At 41.9% G+C, this 24060-nt stretch overlaps 1 protein-coding gene across 1 annotated transcript; it reads left to right on the top strand.

Annotated features, from left to right (window-relative positions):
• The first annotated feature begins 501 nt into the window (after positions 1-501).
• cd99l2 (CD99 molecule-like 2) lies at positions 502-22640 on the top strand. Its single transcript, XM_056268547.1, has 12 exons — positions 502-925; positions 10134-10184; positions 10325-10372; positions 13665-13733; positions 14134-14241; positions 14954-15034; positions 15605-15655; positions 17041-17112; positions 17218-17280; positions 17353-17472; positions 17548-17613; positions 21931-22640. The coding sequence occupies exons 1-12, from the start codon at positions 502-504 to the stop codon at positions 21990-21992; spliced, it is 1215 nt and encodes a 404-aa protein (XP_056124522.1). The 3' UTR covers positions 21993-22640.
• Positions 22641-24060: the final 1420 nt, after the last annotated feature.

Here is a 24060-nt window from a genome sequence, read left to right as displayed (position 1 = left end):
TCAATCAATTTTAAAAATACGCGACACTGTCAGAAAAGCATGGAGGCGATAACAGACATTGCGAAAAATGTCAGGGAAAACGAATGGTGGTTCTAATCATCGTATGGTCCGGTAAATAACATTATGCCAAATTTTATGGGACGTAATGGGTTACAGTGATGATTGACATTTTAGCACTTCAGCGCGCTTACACTTGCGCCTCTATGTTAAGTGCATTTTTGAGAAACGCAGGGCTGCAGGCTGTGCACAATGTAAATGCCGTTTACGTTCGGGTCCAGTCGGATTCTAAAGGAAATGGCGTCAGGTCGGGTCGGACTCGGGTCTAATTTTATCGGGTCTGTCTCGGGTCGGGTTTTTCGTAAAAAAAAAAAATGTATGCACGTCGGGTTTGGGTAAGTAGTGATTCGGGTCGATTCGGGTCGGGTACAGTTTTTAGGAGCCTTCTCTGAATGTCTTGTAGGTCTTGTCAAGTCCACAGAAATTGTTCCTGCCAAACCTGTCATGGCCACAGAGTGTGAAAATCCTGAAAGTAAATTTCCAGAGCCCGCTCCTGAGAAAGCAGTTCCTGAGCACGCTTCAGAGGAAGCTATTCCCGAGCCCGCTTCAGAGGAAGCTGTTCCCGAAACCGCTCCTGAGAGAGCAGTTCCTGAGCACGCTCCTGAGAGAGCAGTTCCTGAGCCCGCTTCAGAGGAAGCTGTTCCCGAGTCTGCTGGAGAGAGAGCAGTTGCAGTGTCGGCTCCAGCCCCTGTGGACATATCTGAATCAATGTTTAAGCCTAATCCTGCTACCCTAGAGGCCACCCCAGACTCTGTCTCTGAACCTAGTTCCAAAACCTTCACCTTTCCTGCCAGTTCAGTCATCGCCCCTGAATCTGTCAAGCCCAATTGGAAGTCCAAACCATTTTGGCTCGTTCCTGTACCTAAGGGTGCCTTTAAAATAATAGTAGATAATAGTTTAAAAGGGTGCCTCAAGTTCCCATCCCACCCTCTATGTGTCCTGCTAATGGCTTCCCTAAGCCGGCACCTCCCTGGTCTACCTTGAAGTTTTTGCCTGGTTCTGTTCCCACCTGCTTCATCACTCCCTCTGTGTTTCCTGGCCAGTTTGGGACTTCCATGTTAACACCCCACCCTCATGTTTTGCCAGTCTGTGTGTGCGATTACACAAACCTGGAAGACCTTCTGAATGTAGATAAGCAGTAGACTTTCAAAGAAAGAAACATTTAAAATATAACAAAGAAGTAGAATCAATGAATAATGAATAATTTACTGCCATTGTGAGAATAACGTGTAATCAATAGAACATTAACTGTAGTCTGATTATGAGTATTTTAAAATGCAACAATCTAATTACTAAAGTACTTACTTTTTGGAATCTGATTATGTAATGCAGATTACATTTAATCAGTTACTATCCAGCACTGTTTACAGGCTATAGCAAACTGTAATAATCACATTTTGTTTTATATTATTCTACATTACTATAATAAATGTATTTAGTGTTAATCACACTGTGTTCGTTTGTTGGCCAGAGTAGAACTGCCCTCTCTACTAAACCTGGTTTCTCCCAGTTTTTTCTCCCAGAAAAAAAGTTTTTTTTTCTTCATTTCTGTCACCTGATGGAGTTTGGGTTCCTTGCCACTGTCACCTCTGGCTTGCTTAGTTAAGGAATATATTCAGCAATGTTACTGATTTGACTACACTGACACTATTGGATGAGAACTCAACTTAACTGGATGATGACATCACTGCTGTCTGCAGAGCTGCTTTATAGCTAAATTGAACTCATTTCACAATTTATGTACTGAAATTAATCAACACTGAACTGATTTCAACTGAATAATCAGTGTTTACTATTGTCTTTTTAAAGCTGCTTTACAGCAGAATTTAATTCTGTTTGCATCACTGAATCACTATTTTCCTGTTTATCACTGTAAAGCTGCTTAGAAGCAATCTGTATAGAGGGTATGCATCGTCAACATCGGCCAGAGTGACTGCGGTTACGCCCACTGAGTGGCAAAAAGACTGAGCGGCAGCGTTTGTTTTCAGCGTGAATGCCGCGAAAAACACACAAAACACATCTAAAACGGTAAAGAGCTTTGAGATTGACTGTGCAAGATTAGACAAGAAATCTGAGGTATATTTTTACTGAGTGCCGAAAGCTACAGAAAAGAGAAGCAAATGGATCGCTGCAGTTCATAGACACAACTGGACTCCAGGCAGCAAATGGGGGATTTGCAATTATCATTTTGTGTCAATATGCTGTATTTAGGGGTAAAATCATATCCTATATTATATTGTTATATATTGTAACAACTCATCAATTAAATATTGACCATCGTATATTCTGCATAACTGGACGTTTTTAAATAAACATTGACAAAAAACGATACATTTTAAGGCTGGACGATAAGACGATACAACATTTATATAAGTGATCACATGGATTTAGACCTATATTGCATTTATATAAAGCGCTCACAGGCAAATTTGCTTTATGTATTATCCCGCTGTCGAAGTCAGGCACATGTAAGCATGGAAACACGATTCCTGGCTGTATGTCAATATCCATGGATCACTGAATCTGTGGGAAGTTGTAAGGAACACTATATCGAGTCCAACCTTTAGTTTAAACTGATAATCGATTTTTTTACTCACGTTTTCGCAGTTTCCCCTATTAAATCCAGTCATGCAGCAGCTCTTTTGCCACTCAGTCCGGCTGAGGGGGCGTGTTCAGGCGGGAAAGTGACGTCAATGCATACTCTATAAAGTGCTATATACACTCACATAAAGGATTATTAGGAACACCTATTCAATTTCTCATTAATGCAATTATCTAATCAACCAATCACATGGCAGTTGCTTCAATACATTTAGGGGTGTGGTCCTGGTCAAGGCAATCTCCTTAACTCCAAACTGAATGTCAGAATGGGAAAGAAAGGTGATTTAAGCAATTTTGAGCGTGGCATGGTTGTTGGTGCCAGACGGGCCGGTCTGAGTATTTCACAATCTGCTCAGTTACTGGGATTTTCACGCACAACCATTTCTAGGGTTTACAAAGAATGGTGTGAAAAAGGAAAAACATCCAGTATGCGGCAGTCCTGTGGGCGAAAATGCCATGTTGATGCTAGAGGTCAGAGGAGAATGGGCCGACTGATTCAAGCTGATAGAAGAGCAACTTTGACTGAAATAACCGCTCGTTACAACCGAGGTATGCAGCAAAGCATTTGTGAAGCCACAACACGCACAACCTTGAGGCGGATGGGCTACAACAGCAGAAGACCTCACCGGGTACCACTCATCTCCACTACAAATAGGAAAAATAGGCTACAATTTGCAAGAGCTCACCAAAATTGGACAGTTGAAGACTGGAAAAATGTTGCCTGGTCTGATGAGTCTCGATTTCTGTTGAGACATTCAGATGGTAGAGTCAGAATTTGGCGTAAACAGAATGAGAACATGGATCCATCATGCCTTGTTACCACTGTGCAGGCTGGTGGTGGTGGTGTAATGGTGCGGGGGATGTTTTCTTGGCACACTTTAGGCCCCTTAGTGCCAATTGGGCATCGTTTAAATGCCACGGCCTACCTGAGCATTGTTTCTGACCATGTCCATCCCTTTATGGCCACCATGTACCCATCCTCTGATGGCTACTTCCAGCAGGATAATGCACCATGTCACAAATCTCGAATCATTTCAAATTGGTTTCTTGAACATGACAATGAGTTCACTGTACTAAAATGGCCCCCACAGTCACCAGATCTCAACCCAATAGAGCATCTTTGGGATGTGGTGGAACGGGAGCTTCGTGCCCTGGATGTGCATCCCACAAATCTCCATCAACTGCAAGATGCTATCCTATCAATATGGGCCAACATTTCTAAAGGATGCTTTCAGCACCTTGTTGAATCAATGCCACGTAGAATTAAGGCAGTTCTGAAGGCGAAAGGGGGTCAAACATAGTATTAGTATGGTGTTCCTAATAATCCTTTAGGTGAGTGTATATAAAGGTGACTTGACTTGACTTTTGCCTGAAAAGAGCAAGACTTAGGAAATTTGCTGCTCCATTCATATAAATCAGGACATAAAACTGATATTTTGACTTGTCTCATATGGACTGCATTTTACTTGCCCAACTTCATCAGCTTATTTTCTAAAATTTTACACTGTTCAATGAAAGTCAAGAAACATGATGATTGAATGCAGATGAATTATAGCTCACATGCTTCCTGTTTTGTAAGACTTACAGTATTTCAATGTGCCACTATAGGGGGGTGCTTTGCTAAATGTGAATCAAAGTGCACATGACAGCTGTCAAGTCTACAGTGAAGATCTGTATTCGGGAGAAGTGAGATTGGAATAAAGAGTAAGTTATATAGTACTGCTGCACTGATGATGTATTTTTGTATGTTTATCATCACCCTGGTTCCCTCGACAAAAACCAAGTATTATTTTTCAATTGGCTTTTGGATTATTGCAGAAAATAAGCTCTGTGATCAACAAAAGTTTATGATTATTACATGTTTTGTTTTGTTCATCATGGTAATTTTCAAATATGAACACAACTTATGAATTTTGAAGCCTAAATACAATGAAAAGTAAAAAGCGAAACATATATGAACACGGTCGCATGAATTTAACTTCATCCCTAAGCTTCCAATAACATTTTCAGTCTTCATTTAACATTTCCCCTGAAAGTTTGCGTTAATAGTTTGCAAGAGCGTGATTATAAACACAATCAGGCTGTGAAAGTGGAATAGCGAGTAGATGAATTTACCTGTTCAATGTGACAATGTTTCTTGTCCCAGCCAAGTAGTCCCATAGACAACTGTTAGCAACTGTCTTTTTCAATTCATGTAAAATCAGGGGTATATAATGAATCATATAGAACAAAAAATGAAAATATCTTGAGGTTGTTAACAAAAAAACAACAAAAAAACGTACTTTGTAATGACGGAGCCTGCAGTGCTAAAATACTAACTTGTTTCATGGGTTTTGGCCAACAAAATGTTGCCATCCCTGCAGCATTCTATACAGATATTGGGTTAACCTTATAGGCCACGTTCTGTTTTTCTGACTGTTCCAAAATTTAGATTTTTCTCAATTGTGATACGACTTACTTAAACTCTTTCAAATCCCAACTAAAAATAGTATTTTATTTTTATGTTTGCTTTGTAATTATTTCTTGTTTGCATAAAATGTACTATTACATTTTAAGTAAATGTAAAACAAGAGAACCATGGAAAAAGGGGATGTACTGTATTATGATCTCTAATGCACCACTTATTATGCACCCATTTTAAATGGGATGTTGTTTCTGCGAGCATACCACAATTAACACACTGGATGAGTCACTGTGGCTCTTTTAATTTGCATAACATTTATGTTTTATTGACTTGCTGTACTGCACAGATATAACATAAGTAATTTCAACTCATGGATGAAGTTGACTTGCTAATCTTAGGTTTCACAAGTCAATGAGAACATTAAAACAAGAGTAGGCCTAAATGCAAAAACTCAAATCCACTCAACTCAAATTACCATATTCTGAGTTAGCGACTGACAATTAGGCTACACATGCTGCTAACAACAATACAGTGTCGATATACAGCGTAGCACATTCTAGCCACAATTAAAAATCCAAAATATAACTTTAAACTATAAGTGTCTGATAATAGCAAAATAGATATAGACCTGGAATTAGTATCTACATTTAAAGGAGCTGTATGTAAGAAATTTATTTCAATTAATCATAAAATGGCCCTGAAATGTCAATAGACATTAAGAAATCATGTACATTTCAAATACTTATATCACTGACAACAGTAGTCTGGCCAGGATATTGTCATTTAAAAAGTGCAGTTGCAGCCCTCAACTGATGTTGATGTTGTCATGTTGTGTTTTGGTCTGATGCTCCACCCTCCACCTATCTACCAATCACGAAGTCAGTAGTGTTGCGGCATCAGGGTTGCCAGCTCTGCTGTAGTTACCTCAGCTGCAGCTCGTCACGTTCCTGCTGGATCCTGCAGCCGATCTGGCAACCTCGAGTCAGGGAGGAGGGGGAGGGGATACACCACTCTACAGCAATTTGACAGTGATTGCAGTACTAGTTTTGGCCACAATATTACATACAGCTCCTTTAAGAATCTGCAGGATTTTAACTGGCTTTTATTTTTGTCCAAGTAGCCTAGTGTTTTTTTATATTAATTTTTTTACTTTATAGCCTGTTTGTTTACTAACTGGTGGCGCTTCACGTCTGAATTGCTATTGTTTTATTTATTTATTTTTTCAAAAGTGAAACTAATTTCTTTATGGTAAAACTTTAATTAGCAAACAATTACTGAGTGCACATTAACAGATAGGCCTACTACAGCCTATAAACCAGATCCATGTGTCATCCCACCAAACATAAATTATTAACTGAAGTCAATTGTGCAAGACATTTCATTATTCAGAGATGCACAATTATCCTAATTCAGTCATTCCAATCGAATAGCCAATTGCACGAGAGAAGGTCATCTTATCTCCTCGTGCAGCCCTTCACGAACTGTAAACACATTCTTATCACGCGTATTCTACATTCAGCCGGTCACAAAGTTCACTAGCCTATTTTCGCATATTTATTTAAAACTAAAAATAAGTAACATCGGTAGGTTCGATTATTGTTTTGAAACAGTGTATTCCAGCGTGCTCTAACTAAGTAAAAAGCGGAGCTGAGGTTAAGGAACCGCCCTAAAGCCGGTACTGTAACGTGATCAACACGCGGCTGTGAATCTTGTGCTCGCTCTCGCTCATTCGCACTGCAGACTGTCGCCCAGGCTTTCCTGATCTAACCGAGGACCTACTCTTAAAATTCCCGTTAGGCCCCAAGGGCAAACAGTCATAAATACACCATCTACTGCCAATATTTAATACCATTTCGGACTTTTAACATGTGGAAGAAGCTCTCGACATGGACGCTTCTAGCGGTCTTTTCTCTGCTGATAGTGAAAGGTAAGCGCTGCGCCCCTCTTTGTTGAACCCGGTGCCATGCCTACTTCATCAGTTTTTGTCGGCGGTCGGCGCCGTAGGCAAGCATTGATTTAAAGCATTTAGACTTTGACTTTTATGTAGACTATGCGTTTATTTAAAGCACTGGTGCATGAATCACATAAATCACCGTCTTATGAGTTGCGTTTTAACATCTGTCTGGGTCTCGATCATCTGTCTGGGTCTAACGTTAGCCATTGCTACGGCGCTGCATGACATGTTGAGGCTCAACAAATCATTTTCAGCAGTATACAAAAAAATAAAATGTATGTTTTTGATTACTTTGTGGTTTATTGCGTGGTGGGACCTTTTGAATCTATGCGTTAAGCATATTAATGATTATATTAAAAGTGCAGCTAACGTTAATTAATATCAATCTCTTGTATGTCATTTTTGTTTCACCTTGCGCAAAGATGTAGCTAGTTAGGAAAATTTTAGTTATTACTATTAATAGATTTTGTTCATTATTAAATTATGTAGGCTATTTCACATATTTAAACATCAATCAATCAGGTGTCTTTTGATTATGTTTCGCGTATTTCATGAAGTAACATCGTAATTTTTTTAAATGTATCAGTAAATACTGTGCCATAATTTGTAATATTGTTACAATTTATAGTGTTCTGTACCCCTCGTTTAATAGGAAATGAAATGTTAAATGTATCTTTTGTAAAGACATTAATAATATTTATTTTATTTTATCTAGGGTGAAAAAAAACCCCAATACTGTTCAGTACTGCCTAAAATGAAAATATATTCAGAGGACAATGTCATTTTCACATAGTCTCCTCATCCTATAGCACACAGGTACTTTGGGAGGCTTAGAGTCAGAGCGCATGCGCATACGAAGCCACAATGCGCCCAGGTACAGGATAGGAGTTTGGAATTTTTTGGAGACTGCGGAAGATAGGAAGATACCATCATTTTATACAGGGGGTAACGGTCCCCTCTGTTAATATGAGACACACGAGTTTAATGTCAAAGATTCCAAGCTTGTTTAAGCAAAACCATGTTGGACTATGAAAGGAATAGGCTATAGCATCTTTTTCTGAGAAAGACTACTTTGAATATTGTTTAGAAGCACAGATGATGTGCATTCCATGCTCTGTTTGGTAAAATACCCCTTATCTAAAGCCATCAGTGAAATGAATGAGGAAAGCCACAGTCTGCAGTTCTGGCAGAAGTAAACGGCCCCTCCCTCTTTTTCTGTCAGCCACACCCCTCTGTTGTATGGAATTAGATACATTTCCACTCCCTACCTGAAAACCATTGTTTATTTATGAGCATATAGTTTTACCACTGTTTTAGGTGTTAGGTTCATGTTTAGATTTTTTTTAAATTCCAATATATTTGTCAATTATCTATCATCACCAGACTATCTGAATTAAACCCCAAAATAAATATATATATATTTATATTAAGTATATAATAATAAACTTATACAGTTTATTAAAATATTATAAATTATAAAGTATATTATAAACTAATATACTGTATTTAAACCCACAGGTATCAGTCGTGAATGGGAAAAAAACATTTGATAGATTAACTGCTGTCACATGACATATTGATCACATAACAGTGTGCCAATGCTGAGCTGGCTTTGGCACTGCTGCATGCGGGATAGCTTTTAGCTTTTAGTTATACCAAGTGTGCACTAAGACAACCTATAATTGAGCAAGAAAGCCGAAAAAAAAACCCAGAAGAGGCAGACAGAAAGAAGTAGAGACAATTGGATAGATATAGATATAGAAACAGAGAAGGATAAGACTGACCCCAGTGGAGTGTTGCACCACATTATCTGTGACCCAGTGCTAAAAGTATATGGTAGACATTCATTTCATTAGACATGGAGAGTTAAGAGAGGCTTATTTCAGAAGAAACTATTTTAGAAATATATACTAGCAAAAATAACACATGGGGAAGGAATCTTTGCAGAAATGTCATTGTTGTGTAGTAGGCCTACGTGAACACAAAAGATCCTTTGTCCCTTTGTACTTGAAGAATGCATTGGTGAGCTGTCATTTTCTTGTCTTTGTTAAAATCCAGTAATGTGACGGAACTACTGTGGAAATTGTATCAAAAAGAGTCTTTGGTCACACTTTAGATTAGGGTCCAATTCTCACTATTAAAGGTGCATTGTGATATATTATTTAGGAGGATCTGTTGACAGAAATGCAATATCCTATACATAACTATGTTTTCAGTGGTGTATAAAGACCTTACTTAATGAACCGTTATATTTTTATTACTTTAGAATGAGCAGTTTATAAAGTTTATAGAATGAGCAGTTTACAAAGTCAGCGAATAAAACACTGACACAATTGATGAACAAGTAACAATAACATATCGTTTTACTGAAAAAATTAAGTAAACATTTCTTAATTTATCTTTGTGAAGAAACCTCATTGCTGAACTGGCTACTCTCTGCTGTCTCAGACGAAGACAACTCCTGTCGGCCACCGTAACTTTTGTTGGTTGCAATTCATAACTTCACCACTGGATACCGCTAAAAATCACACACTGCACCTTTAACTAACTATTAACTATGAATTTCGCCTCAATAAACTCCTAATTACTGCTTATTAATAGTTAGTAAGGTAGTTGTTAAGTTTAGGTATTGGGTAGGATTAAGAGATGTCGAATATGGTCATACAGAATAAGGCATTAATATGTGCTTTATAAGTACTAATATCCTAGTAATGTGCATGCTAATAAGCAACTAGTTAATAAATAGTGAGAACTAGACCCTAAACTAAAGTGTTACCGAGTCTTTAATAAACCAGTGGACACCAGATCAAGTTTTAATATCAGATCCAGTTTTTAACATCAGATCCAGTTTTAGCATTAGCCTCCATCTATCATCTGATATTTTATTACAGGACCTTATACTGCCAGTATTGCTGGCAAATAAGAATATTACAGGGCTTGGATGATCTGGGGACACAAAATTATGCATTTTTATTAATTTTATGTGCATTTGTAGTGTGTGTGCAGGCATGATTTACATAAATACAAATTGCATGCTTGTTCATGATCTGAATACTCATTTAGTGTGTTTATGCATGAGCTGCACAAATATATCTTATTTTGTTGTGTGTTTTACAGGCATAAGTCAGGATTTTGACTTGGGAGATGCATTTGACGATGACACACCACGTAAGTATGAAAATTATGATGATGTAACCATGTAAGGAGTATACAGCAGTATTGGCGATTTGTATAAACGGCATTGCCGTAGTGCCAGACTGATTTTATTTTGCACATTAAATGTATTTAACTTTTTTAAAATCCCATAGCTACCCAACCACCTAAAGTGGACCCAGCAGGTGGTGCAGGAGGAGCAGGTGAGAGTAATCATTGTTTGATGCAATTAATAGCACTGCGATAAGCAATCATTGCTGTTAAATGAGCCTTTCAAAATTAAAGGTGAGGTATGTAAGATTTTTTTTATATTAAAATACATTCTCATCATAACCCAGTTTATTGTTCACTGAGTATGCCATTTAGTATGCCAATTAGTATGCCATTCATGGGTTTATCTCCACCAAAAGTGTAAACATTCAGCCCCCCAGGCACCATTTAAACATTGAGAGCGATCTGCTCAGATCCGTCAATCTCTTTCCAGCTCAACCCATAGGGAGAGTTTGGGGCATGGCTACCGTAGCAGTCGGAGCCAGAGGGTGTTTTATCTGGTTTGGGAGCATGACTGATATTCAGCTTTGTGTACAGATGTGCAAGCCAAATTTCGCTGTGTGTAGACCTTCAAAGATTAAACTGGTCATGAACTTGTCAAAGCGAACGGGGCATTGCAACACACGCAACGTGCTACAATGGAATGAACATTTCCTGATAATTTACTCACCCCCACGTCATCCAAGATATTCATGTCTTTCTTTCTTCAGTTGAAAAGAAATTAAGGTTTTTGAGGAAAACATTCCAGGATTTTTCTCCATATAGTGGACTTTAACGGGAACCAACGGGTGGAAGGTCCAAATTGCAGTTTCAATGCAGCTTCAAAGCTGCACGATCCTAGCCGAGAAATAAGGGTCTTATCAAGTGAAATGATTGGTCATTTTCTAAAAATAAAAATGTATATACTTTTAAACCACAAATGCTCGTCTTGCACTAGTTCTATGATGCATAGTACCGACCTAGTCTTTGCACGTTCGCTTTGTAAACACTAAGTCAAACACCATTTACAAAAAAAGAAATAAAATGAAAGGTAAAACAATGATGTCGGATTATTTTGAAGGTAGAGGAGAAAATGAGATGGAGTTTTTCGCCCTAACTTTTTGAACCGGAACACGCGTGACCTTTCAACGTGATTACGCAATGCGTGGCGCATCGCAGAGCTAGTGCAAGACGAGCATTTGTGGTTAAAAAGAATATATATTTTTATCTATTTTTTAGAAAATGACTGATCGTTTCGTTAGATAAGGCCCTTATTCCTCTGCTGGGATCGTGTAGAGCCCTTTGAAGCTGCATTGAAACTGCAATTTGGACCTTCAAACTGTTATACCCAAGCACAAGCCCTGAAAAGTAAAGCCAAAACGTCTCACTCGCACCCCGGTGGCTGGTCCTATTATAGGTCATAAACCCCGCCTCCCTGTGTTATTCAGTTGAGAATAGCTGTTATTCACTTATTTAGTTGAGACCGATTTAACAATTAAATTACACTTCAAATATCGTTTTTCCAGAGATGGTTTCTGTCATTTACTGTAGTTTTTATCACGCTGATGTAATTTCAAGTGTTTTTAAAATAAGTTTGTTTTTAGTTAGTTATTCGATGCGGTGGTGTGACGTCATGATTGACAGCTGTGATTGACAGGTTCTCTGAGTGAAGTAGTCACTGAAGCACTAACAGACTTTTTTTCGGGATCTTCGGAGGACTGAGGAGATTCAAGCTTTAAATTTAATATCTAAATTTCTATAATTAATAAAAAAAAAGTGCAGGAGCGTGTGCTTGTGATTGATTCAGCGATTCATGATTCATTACTTCCTCTTCACTACTGCGCATGTCTGGTCCCGAAATCGGGATACTGGCGGCTTCACTTCTGACCAATGGAAGAGAGCGAAGGGTCCATCTTTGTTTACAGTCTATGGTTGTACCCCATTGAAGTCCACTATATGGAGAAAAATCCTGGAATGATTTCCGCAAAAACCTTAATTTCTTTTTGACTGAAGAAAGAAGGACATGAACATCTTGGATGACGTGGGGGTGAGTAAATTATCAGGAAATTTTCATTCTGAAGTGAACTAATCCTCAGAAAGACAAATGTTCCAGTTTATATTGTTTACTTTGACGTGTCCAGTGTAGACAGCCCTAAATAGTTGTGACGCGTCATGTCAGATACATTGGATGGGTTTATTATAAGAGACATAAGAGTTCACTCTAGACAGAGTGTGACTCAATTGCTTACTCATGACAGTGACACATTGCAACACAGCTAAGAGTTTTCCTAACACCGTGTCTACACCAATAGAACCCATTATACTCAGTGATGTTGTCTACACTGAAAGGGGTGTGACGCGACACAACAAATCCCTGACAGTAAAATGATGCCTCTTTCTATTTATGACGTACTCCACAAGTACTTACAATACTTCTCATAGGAAGGAGGAGGCACTTTGTCACGTCCAGTGTAGACAGCTTCTAGCTGTTGTGGCGCGATGTGACGCTTTAACAGTTGCGTCCGGTATAGACGTGGTGTAATATGTCAAAAGCAGCCTACATTTACCTGTTGAGACATTCACAAGAGCCATAGCTGCCAACTTTTGAGTTTAGCTTGGCGTGAGACTTTTCCGACTTTGGGGGGTGGAGGTGGATGACATTCTCCAACGGGGGTGGGGGGGGGGGGGGTGGGGGCAGGTCTCTCACTCGCTTTCCCGATTTTAACTAATTTGCGGCATAACTAGTCGATCACGAGTGGTTCAACGGGTAGATATATAGATAAACTCATCTTCCAGGCATTTGACCGACCAGGTTGCCACTTCAGCGTGAGAAATCGGGGGTGTGGCGTGTGAAACCAATCAAATGCGTGTGTCTCACGGCCAATGCGTGAGAGTTGGCAGCTGTGTCTGTGATGTTTGAGTTGAGGGAGGCACGACATACGAAAGGAGTGGCTTCTCACTGCAGAACCAATGGGTGGAGCTTGATGTCCAACCCCCCCTCACTGGATGAGATGGGGGAGCTAGACAGTCCAAACACACCCTAACCCAGGGATGGGCAACTTCGGTCCTGGAGGGCCACTGTCCTACAGAGTTTAGCTTCAACCCTAATCAAACACACCTGAACAAGCTAATCGAGGTCTTCAGGATTACTAGAAAGTTACAGGCAGGTGATTTTTTCAGGGTTGGAGCTAAACTCTGTAGGACCGACATTGCCCATCCCTGCCCTAACCCTACCTCTAAACATAACTCCAGAGAGGGGGAGCCAGACGTCATTTGGCGCTGCAGTGAGCAACACTTGGGCCAAAGGGATGTTTGCAAAATATGCTGTATTTTTGTAATTCTGCAGAATCTACATAGTTCACCTTTTAATGATGTGATAGATCATCACCTTTTATGACTTTTAATTTATGGAATTTAAAACCTGATTTAAAAAGTCTGAAAGAAAGATGTTCATTTGTTCAACAGTGAAACCCAGTCCAAAACCTGCTAAGCCCACAGTCAAAGAACCAGCAAAGGCCAAACCCAAACAAACAGGTGAGATGCACTTACTGTATTACTGTTCTGCTTGAAATGAACACAAAGCAAATCCCCCTACTGAACTTCTTCAATAAACACTGGAGCTGGTAGCATCTTTGAGTGCTAAAACATATAGTTTTTATATCATGTGTTATGCTGTGTCAGCAGGACATTTATCCTGATAGATCACAGAGATTTATCTGCGGTAAAAAAAAAAAAAAAAACATTGTATGAGACAGTTTAGGTTGGGGAGTAGTATATTTTAAACATTGAAAGATGTAAAAGAAAAATCTTACAAATGCTTTTTTTGTTATTAATTTTGGTGCTCACTAATCACTCTTCATCATAGGTTTGAATCCCCAGCACCCTCTGAATGTGAATTGCTTTACAATACTAACATATTAACCTCCACTAACAGAAGAGACAAACACTGATTTATTTGATGCCACCATTCGGCCTGCCCTGTTGCCCCGAACAACCCATAATCCTCTCCGAACCTCGGTTGCCCCTCGGAAAGTCCAGTCTGGTGTGTACCGTGCTGACAGTTCCCCTGCAGAACTGTTCATCGTGTTTGTGTCTGTGCGTGTTTGCATGAATATTTGTGTATTCAAAGCTAATAAATAAAAATGGCCAAAAAGAACGTTAGATTTGATTGAGGCTAGTAAATAATGCGATCATGGATTGTTTAGCATAATTTTCTATAATGCTCTAATGTTCTTCCATATTCAGAAGAAAAATAAAGTCCCTCCCTAATATTATTACATTATTAAAATAATGCATGCCTCATACAGTTTACATCAAATAAAAGCCATGACTTTAGCCGCTCTGCTCAAGTAATTTAGCTTATACTCATGCGATAAAAATGATAATAGAATTACAGCAGCTAAAATAAGTCATGGCCACAATCACTGATTTGCTGGTGGATGTCAACTCAAATCTTTTTTTTTAACTCAGATATTTCTGTCAAATTATCCTCTGTCTTGTACCCTAATATCACAGCACATTATGATCACATGGGCATCTTTTGCATTTGTCTTCATTATCATCTTGTCTTGTGACTTTGTGTGGGTTCCATCTTCACAACATAAAAGTGTGAAGCATTTAAACGTTTTAGTTTGTTTCAAACATATATTACACAGAAACATTTGTTTTTCATTGTCACTTAGCTGTATTAAAATTACAATTAGTTCTGCGCATATTCCATTTGTAATGACAAGAGTAACTATTTTGGCTGACAGGTCCTGACGACTTTGATCTTGAAGATGCCCTGGATCCCAACAATGACATCAGAGGAAAGGGCAAAGACTCTGGCAAAGGCGGTATGTATTTTTCTGTTTACTCGTGATTTACCTTTCTGGCTTTAAGGTTTCAACACAAATCTGTCAGAAAGAAGAATCTAAAATGTGCCTCCTTCAGATAGAACTAGCCTGCAAAACTGAGTTGTGAATGATATAACAACTCATTTTGATGAATGGTTTAGGCCAGCATAAACTGTTTCATTAGAGCAGACTTTTTTTCTACATTCTGAAGAGAGAAGGAAATGGTAAGCTGAAATGAAACTTTTCCTCTCAAAAGGCTGTTTCTCCAAAAAGAGATACAAAAGTAAAAAATAGAGGAGTAGGTCCAAATGGCAGATTCTGAGAAGACAGAAAGTTGAGTTTAAGGCCTCTGAACATCAAAACATGTTGTGCATCATCCGGTTTCTGTAAAAGCCCATGTAATCTCGAAGGTCATCAAAGGGATAGCCAAAGGAATCACACAGTAAAGTAAGACAATAATATTGCCCTCATAATCTATCATATCACTGTGAAACTCAGGCTACTATGTTGCTAGTCAGCGTGGGTTAACCCAAGCTAGCCAGGCTTGATGTCATCTCCTGTCCCTGGCAGATAAAGACCCCGGAGAAGGGGGCCGTGATGACGGCAAACCCAATAGCAGAGGTGGTAAGAAATAGAGTAACATACTTCTACCACTCGCTTCCTCTCTTTATCTTCTTGGCTGGAAGAATCACATTTTGTACCAACAAATCAAAGCTGATCTCACCATTATTAAAATCTAATCGGCTTTCTGATTTCAGCACGAGCTTTAATGGATTGAAGCATTAACCTAGTGACCACCATGGCTCCTGATCTCTTGCATCTTAACTTTGCATGGATTTTGAGCTTAATCAATCAGATCGCTAGTTCCTTTGCTTTCTCTGGATTGTATGTGGCAGTAGGGCTGGGTATATTGCTACAGATTTCACAAATTGGATAACACTTGATTCCTGTCTTGAATCAATTCAATATTCAATTAGATTCATTCAGAAATATTTTAGGTGCATCTCAACTAATGCTGTGAACTACAAGGGGAACCCTGTTAGTTGGTTCTTTACTATAATATTTAAGGTTACATTTAACAACAGAGCCTAAATGATTATTCAATTGCTATTTATTTTTAGATAATAATCAATACTAAAAAAATAAATTATTCATTGACCTGCTTTATTATTTAGATTTTGCCTTGAATTTGTAGTTTTATTGGGTTAAAAAAAACATGTCTCTGCTTTTAAATTTCGTTGTCGAAATTTAATCATTTACAAGATTTATTCAAACATACAATAGGCTACATTATTGCGACATCATGAACGGGTTAATTAAAAATAAAATTAATATGTAATATATTTAGCAAAATGCTCCTCATTAGAGTTTTATTTTAAGATAATTAACGTGCTATGGACCTTGAATGGCTTTCCTTGATGTAAATGACTGTTCCGTGACTTTGTCAAGCTGTTTCACTGACGTCTTGAAACACTGATTAAACGATTACATGAGACATGATATATTTCAGTAAGTTGTGCTGTATCTTTCAACATGCGTTTTGATTTTACCTCCATTCATGTTTATTTTGTGCTATAACTTTAATGAGAAAGAGACGATCGGTCTCGCTCGCGCTCACTGCTGCCGTTGAACTGCATTAAAAAGACCGTCAAAAAGCGTTCGCTTCACACAAGGTACATCGCCACCTAGAGGAGAAGAGTGGAAATAATAGGATTGAATATTAAACAAACAGAAAATGATTGATCCATTTTGATGATCGATATTGAATCTAGCTAATTTTTAATCCAGCATTTTTTTTATTTATTTGCCCAGCCCTAATCGACAGCTCCGCTTTCTGTTTCTTGCAGGGTGCTGGGCTTTTCCTTTTTTGGGGTAATAAAAGCTTCACCTTTAGATCTTTGGGTCTGTAATGGAAAGCTAATAAGATTTGTAAACCTCAAGACTGACCCATGCATGAGTGCTTCTCGTGTTGTTCCCAAGCTAATTGGTCTTTTCTAATATCTCAGGTAGTCAATTTTCAGACGATGACCTTTCTGATGTGGCCGATGATAAAACCTACAACCCCGAAAAGGGCAAAGGTAACTTAAACCTCCTGACTGATCCTCACATCGAGGGACCTGTCAAATAAGAAACGATGACTGGCCAACTACAGAAGTTTCATTTCAGTGTTCACATTTCTGCAGGTGGAAAAGGTGGAAGTGCCAGCATTGGTGGCGATGTGGATCCTGCTGATGAAAATAACTATGGTATGATTGAGTTAAATAGTATTTAGGGATATTAGAAGAACATTTCATAGAGGCCTATGTATTCATCCTTAGACACCATGGCTGAGACCGGAACCATCGCTGGTATTGTGAGCGCTGTCGGAATGGCTCTGGTTGGTGCAGTGAGCGGCTACATCTCCTACCAGAAGAAGAAGTTTTGCTTCAGCATACAGCGTAAGGAAACACTTTTCCTTCTTAACTGTACCACACAGCTTGTGCACATGTATCATGTGCTCGATCTCTCCACAGAGAGTCTGAATGCAGATATGGTGAAGGCAGATGCCCCAGATGCTGTTGTCGCACAGGAGCCACAAGGTAATGACCCTTGTTTATAAGGCTAATGTCTTTTTTTTTACTACGGACAAGACTTTTAGGAGCAGTCACTGTACTTTAAAACATACTATTGGTGTATTGACTTATACTCTCTTTATAAATACATGATAAGGAAATGCATAATACCGTAAAACTTCAAATAGTAGCCCGGGCTTTTATTTTCCCAAATCGTCGAACTGCACCGGCTTGTATTTGAGACAGGCGTCTATATGAGACAGGCTTTTATAATTTAGTATTGAGATGTTGTTCATTGAGTGTATAGGCCTGTCTCTCCATCCATCCATCTTCTTCCGCTTATCCGGGGCCGGGTCGCGGGGGCAGCAGTCTAAGCAGAGATGCCCAGACTTCCCTCTCCCTGGACACTTCCTCCAGCTCTTCCGGGGGGACACCGAGGCGTTCCCAGGCCAGCCGGGAGACATAGTCTCTCCAGCGTGTCCTAGGTCTTCCCCGGGGTCTCCTCCCAGTGGGACGTGCCCGGAACACCTCCCCGGGAAGGCGTCCAGGAGGCATCCGAAACAGATGCCCGAGCCACCTCAGCTGACCCCTCTCGATGTGGAGGAGCAGCGGCTCTACTCTGAGCTCCTCCCGAGTGACCGAGCTTCTCACCCTATCTCTAAGGGATCGCCCAGCCACCCTGCGGAGAAAGCTCATTTCGGCCGCCTGTATCCGGGATCTTGTCCTTTCGGTCATGACCCAAAGCTCATGACCATAGGTGAGAGTAGGAACGTAGATTGACCGGTAAATCGAGAGCTTTGCCTTACGGCTCAGCTCTTTCTTCACCACAACAGACCGGTACATCGACCGCATTACTGCAGAAGCTGCACCGATCCGTCTGTCAATCTCCCGTTCCATCCTTCCCTCACTCGTGAACAAAACCCCAAGATACTTAAACTCCTCCACTTGAGGAAGGATCTCTCCACCAACCTGAAGTGAGCAAGCCGCCCTTTTCCGACTGAGGACCATGGCCTCGGATTTGGAGGCGCTGATTCTCATCCCAGCCGCTTCACACTCGGCTGCAAACCGTCCCAGTGCATGCTGAAGGTCCTGGTGTGAGGGGGCCAACACGACAACATCATCCGCAAAGAGCAGAGACGAAATCGCGTGGTCCCCAAACCTGACACCCTCCGGCCCCTGGCTGCGCCTAGAAATTCTGTCCATAAAAATTATGAACAGAACCGGCGACAAAGGGCAGCCCTGCCGGAGTCCAACATGCACCGGGAAGAAGTCTGACTTACTACCGGCAATGCGAACCAAGCTCCTGCTTCGGTCATACAGGGACCGGACAGCCCTTAGCAAAGGACCCGGGACCCCATACTCCCGGAGCACCCTCCACAGGCCGCCTCGGGGGACACAGTCGAATGCCTTCTCCAAATCCACAAAGCACATGTGGACTGGTTGGGCAAACTCCCATGAACCCTCCAGCACCCTGTAGAGGGTATAGAGCTGGTCCAGTGTTCCACGGCCTGGACGAAAACCGCACTGTTCCTCCTGAATCCGAGGTTCCACTATCGGCCGTATTCTCCTCTCCAGTACCCTGGCATAGACTTTCCCAGGGAGGCTGAGAAGTGTGATCCCCCTGTAGTTGGAACACACCCTCCGGTCCCCCTTCTTAAAAAGAGGGACCACCACCCCGGTCTGCCATCCCAGAGGCACTGTCCCCGACCGCCACGCGATGCTGCAGAGGCGTGTCAGCCAAGACAGCCCCACAACATCCAGAGACTTGAGGTACTCAGGGCGGATCTCATCCACCCCCGGTGCCTTGCCACCGAGGAGTTTCTTGACTACCTCGGTGACCTCAGCTACGGTGATGGACGAGTCCACCTCTGAGCCCTCAGCCTCTGCTTCCTCAATAGAAGACGTGACGGCGGGATTGAGGAGATCCTCGAAGTATTCCTTCCACCGTCCGACGACATCCCCAGTTGAGGTCAACAGCTGCCCACCTCCACTGTAAACAGCGTTGGTAGGGCACTGTTTCCCTCTCCTGAGGCGCCGGACAGTTTGCCAGAATCTCTTCGAGGCCAGCCGATAGTCCTTCTCCATGGCCTCACCGAACTCCTCCCAGGCCCGAGTTTTTGCCTCCACAACCACCCGGGCTGCAGTCCGCTTGGCCTGCCGGTACCTGTCAGCTGCCTCAGGAGTCCCACAAGCCAACCAGGCCCGATAGGACTCCTTCTTCAGCTTGACGGCATCCTTTACTTCCGGTGTCCACCACCGGGTTCGGGGATTGCCGCCTCGACAGGCACCGGAGACCTTACGGCCACAGCTCCGAGCCGCCGCTTCGACAATGGAGGCGGAGAACATGGTCCACTCAGACTCAATATCTCCAGCCTCCCTCGGGATCCGGTCGTGGCTCTGCCGGAGGTGGGAGTTGAAGATCTCTCTGACAGGAGATTCGGCCAAACGTTCCCAGCAAACCCTTACAGTACGCTTGGGTCTGCCGTGTCTGTCCAGCTTCCTCCCCCGCCATCGGATCCAACTCACCACCAGGTGGTGATCAGTTGACAGCTCCGCCCCTCTCTTCACCCGAGTGTCCAAGACATACGGCCGCAGGTCAGATGAAACGACCACAAAGTCGATCATCGACCTACGACCTAGGGTGTCCTGGTGCCACGTGCACTGATGGACACCCTTATGCTTGAACATGGTGTTCGTTATGGACAAACTGTAACTAGCACAGAAGTCCAATAACTGAACACCGCTCGGGTTCAGGTCGGGGGGGCCGTTCCTCCCAATCACGCCCCTCCAGGTGTCACTGTCGCTGCCCACGTGAGCGTTGAAGTCCCCCAGTAGAACAACGGAGTCCCCAGTCGGAGCACTTTCCAGCACTCCTCCCAGAGACCCCAAGAAGGCCGGGTACTCTGCACTGCCGTTCGGCCCGTAGGCACACACGACAGTGAGAGACCTATCCCCGACCCGTAGGCGCAGGGAAACGACCCTCTCGTTCACCGGGGTAAACTCCAGCACATGGCGGCTGAGCTGGGGGGCTATAAGCAAACCCACACCAGCCCGTCGCCTCTCACCATGGGCAACTCCAGAGTGGTGAAGAGTCCATCCTCTCTCAAGGAGTGTGGTTCCAGAGCCCAAGCCATGCGTAGAGGTGATCCCGACTATCTCTAGTCGGAACCTCTCAACCTCACGCACGATCTCAGGCTCCTTCCCCGCCAGCGAGGTGATGTTCCACGTCCCTAAGGCTAGTTTCCGTGTCCAGGGATCGGGTCGTCGAGGCCCCCGCCTTCGACTGCCGCCCGATCCTCTCTGCACCGGCCCCTTACGGCTCTTCCTGCAGGTGGTGAGCCCACGGGAAGGCGGTCCCACGTCGCTCCTTCGGGCTGAGCCCGGCCGGACCCCGTGGGGAGAGGCCCGGCCACCAGGCGCTCGCATACGAGCCCCAACCCCGGGCCTGGCTCCAGGGTGGGGCCCCGGCTGCGCCATACCGGGCGACGTCACAGTCCTTGTATTGTTGTGCATCATAAGGGGTTTTTGAACCGCTCTTAGTCTGTCTTAGTCTTACTCCTCCTTGAACTGCCACCTTAACGTGGTGGAGGGGTTTGAGTACCCGAATGACCCTAGGAGCTATGTTGTCTGGGGCTATATGCCCCTGGTAGGGTCTCCCAAGGCAAACAGGTCCTAGGCGACGGGTCAGACTAAGAGCAGGCCTGTCTCTAATCTCTAAAAATCTCCAAATGCTCCACGTGAAACTGCGGTCTTCCGACCTTTTACTATCGCGTCAAATGATTTTGATTAATATGCGCGAGGGAGAGAGCAAGACAGCGCTCGTGTTGTTTGAAGACGTGAGAGTGCGCGCGCGCGGCCGGGGCGCTCTCTCTCTCTCTGCTCGTAACGCGCCCTGTCAAGAGCAGCAGTCACTCTATTCTACATCACTCATCGATCAAAAAAGGCGTTTGGAGGGACAAAAATTTGCTTTGGCGGCCGCGAAAAAGCGGACGACCTGACGGTTTTAGAGCATTAAATACAACCCGAAACTAAAAAACAGACCCGGCCTCTATTTGAGACCGGCCTTTATTTACCCAAACCTGCAGCCACACCAGGCGTGTAAAAGAGACAGGCGTCTATTTGGGACTCGGCTATTATTTGAAGTTTTACGGTAATAATAATAATAAATGATTTGAAGATACCCAAATGGCTTTAATTAGCTTTAAAGGTGTTTTATCAGTTTATTAGTAACTTTTTTTCTAGTCTGCATAATTCATTGTTGGAAAATACTTAGTTATTCTATTCTATAATGATATTATATTACATGCAAATATTATATTTACGTTATTTTTCTTCCTACTCCAGTTCAACAAACTCTTCTCCAGCCTCCCAACGCTGAGCCGCCGACAGAGGAAAATGCGGTGTAATCAGTCCAAACTGAAGAGGGCGCAGTTCGAAATCGTTGTTCTCCTATTTGAATGCCACTGTATTTCCCAGCAGAGCACATTTGCACCACAACGCCCTTTTTTTAAGTACCAATGTGAACTGTTGAAATCGACCTTAAACATAGTGTAATGTCTTTTAATTGAGCATATTCCATCTGTTCACGTGCAACAATGCTAGTAAGCCTGTTTGCAATAATATTGCTATGAAATGGAAAACACCTAAAAATGTTTTTTTTTAGCATGATCTGCTGAGACCTGAGAAATTAAACTTGGGTCTCTTTATGGAGCCCATACAAAAAGTCCCACACATACTGCGCTAGTCTTATTGTTTGTCAGATCGGCTCATCATTCCTATTATGCAGAAATGCATATTAAACAGTGAGACAACTGATTAATCCAAGGTTTACAAAAACGGCTGATTGGATAATCATAGAATTATGCTTTTATAGGTCAATAATGTGTTTTTCTTTTGTTTTCACAGCAAGACAGGCTTATCAGATTGGTTGTGATGGAATCTGCAAGATGATGAAGGATTTGTGAAGGGTCCTTTTGTTTGTTTTAACATGATCTGTATATATTTGCCTTGCTTTCACAGAGCAATGTGAAAAGATTGTTACACATATATATGCAGGTTTTTGTGTCTTAGCTAACTTTTTACTAGAGTGACTTTTTGAGGAAAAAAATTGACGCTTAAGTCTGAAACTAACCGACAGCTGCTTCCTTCTAAATTGCTTTTTTTGTTTGTTTTTTGTAATGACTAAAATGGGTATAACTGTGAAGATGTGACGTGTGTTGATGAAGAAACTGCTTTTGTGCGTGTTAGTTGGTTGTCAGTGGTTGCGATTCCTTTTTAGGAATAGATCATTTCGGCATGATCAAAATGACTAGATACATTAGCGTAACTTGTGGGTGAAAGTAACCAAAAAGTAGTGTTTTCATGTTAGCGCAATACTTAAGCAGTGTAGTAACTCTCGCATCGCTAATTCTGATCGATTGCCTTTTTTTGGGGGATTTTAAGGGATTAATGTGCTTGTAAATCGCGTACTGTTTCCAAGTTTGTACTCAAACCGTTGTATCAGTGTATCTCTATTTACACTTGTAGCAGTAAATGTACATAAATGTTTGTGCCCCCCAGTCTTTTGAATTATGGGGAGTAGTTTTTCGCCCAAGCTTAGTGTTTGTATCGTTTCTAGCATGTTTGAGCGTTAGCTTTGAGACTTTTTGAGAATTGTTGCACCCTTCCTAGTTTTGCTATTGCCTTAATGAGTCCCTATAGCTGCTTTCCCGTTTTGCTAATTTTCCCACCCTGTTTGGGTCTGGCGTTTGTGCCACAGAGCTTGGCCAGACCCTTCGTTTCTTCTCATTTGGAAGGCCACCATCTGGAACTAGCAAGCGGAGTTAGCAAAACTGGATTGGAAAGCAGCTCAGTCCTTACCATCCTCTCCCTGACTTGAGATCCTCCAGATTTCCCTGTAGCTGTTGTTTTTCACTGTGAATTCAGGTGCACCTTTGTTACTCCCAACCTAAGCCCTTGCCAATGGTGCTTTCCTTCCCAATGCCTTACCACACTAACATTAGGGAAGACACGCTAGCTTACTTGCACGGCACTAACAGTCACAACCATTAGAAGGGCTGCCTCACTTGAATGTCTACAAAGCAGGCGTACCAGGTTAAGTACGTTGTTCTAATTCAAAGGTGTGGTCACATTCGCTGAGCTCCGAAGCAAGGTCCATTGTTAAATGTAGCGAAGCATGAAGCGCTCACATAGAAGTCAGTGAGAAACCACAAGTTGGTCAACATGACGTATTTGTGACAAACTTTAACGCGGAAATCTTTTGATTCATATTAAAATGGCCGGATTTCGCCCACGAAAATTGCCGAACAACGGTAAATGTGACCACACTTTAACACTCTATTGCAGTTTGAACACTTCTAAAATATTGTTAACTCACATGCCCAACATAAAGTAGATTTACAAGTCTTGCAAATGGTGATGTCAGAAACCCAGCTGCGCAGAATGTTCCCTTTAAACGGCACGTTCTACCAAGGC

The sequence above is a fragment of the Rhinichthys klamathensis genome, unplaced genomic scaffold (genome assembly GCF_029890125.1).
Source record: "Rhinichthys klamathensis goyatoka isolate OS25496 unplaced genomic scaffold, OSU_Roscu_1.1 h1tg000275l_1, whole genome shotgun sequence".
Lineage (NCBI taxonomy): Eukaryota > Metazoa > Chordata > Actinopteri > Cypriniformes > Leuciscidae > Rhinichthys > Rhinichthys klamathensis.
Note: the sequence above shows the minus strand (reverse complement) of the source record. Positions and strands in the feature narration are given on the sequence as shown.

Coding starts and splice junctions, on each gene's coding strand:
- cd99l2 (XM_056268547.1), top strand. CDS start 502: ATGGCCACAGAGTGTGAAAATCCTGAAAGTAAATTTCCAGAGCCCGCT. Junction 13,734..14,133: donor GGCCAAACCCAAACAAACAG/GTGAGATGCACT, acceptor CTCCACTAACAG/AAGAGACAAACACTGATTTA. Junction 15,035..15,604: donor CAAAGACTCTGGCAAAGGCG/GTATGTATTTTT, acceptor TGTCCCTGGCAG/ATAAAGACCCCGGAGAAGGG.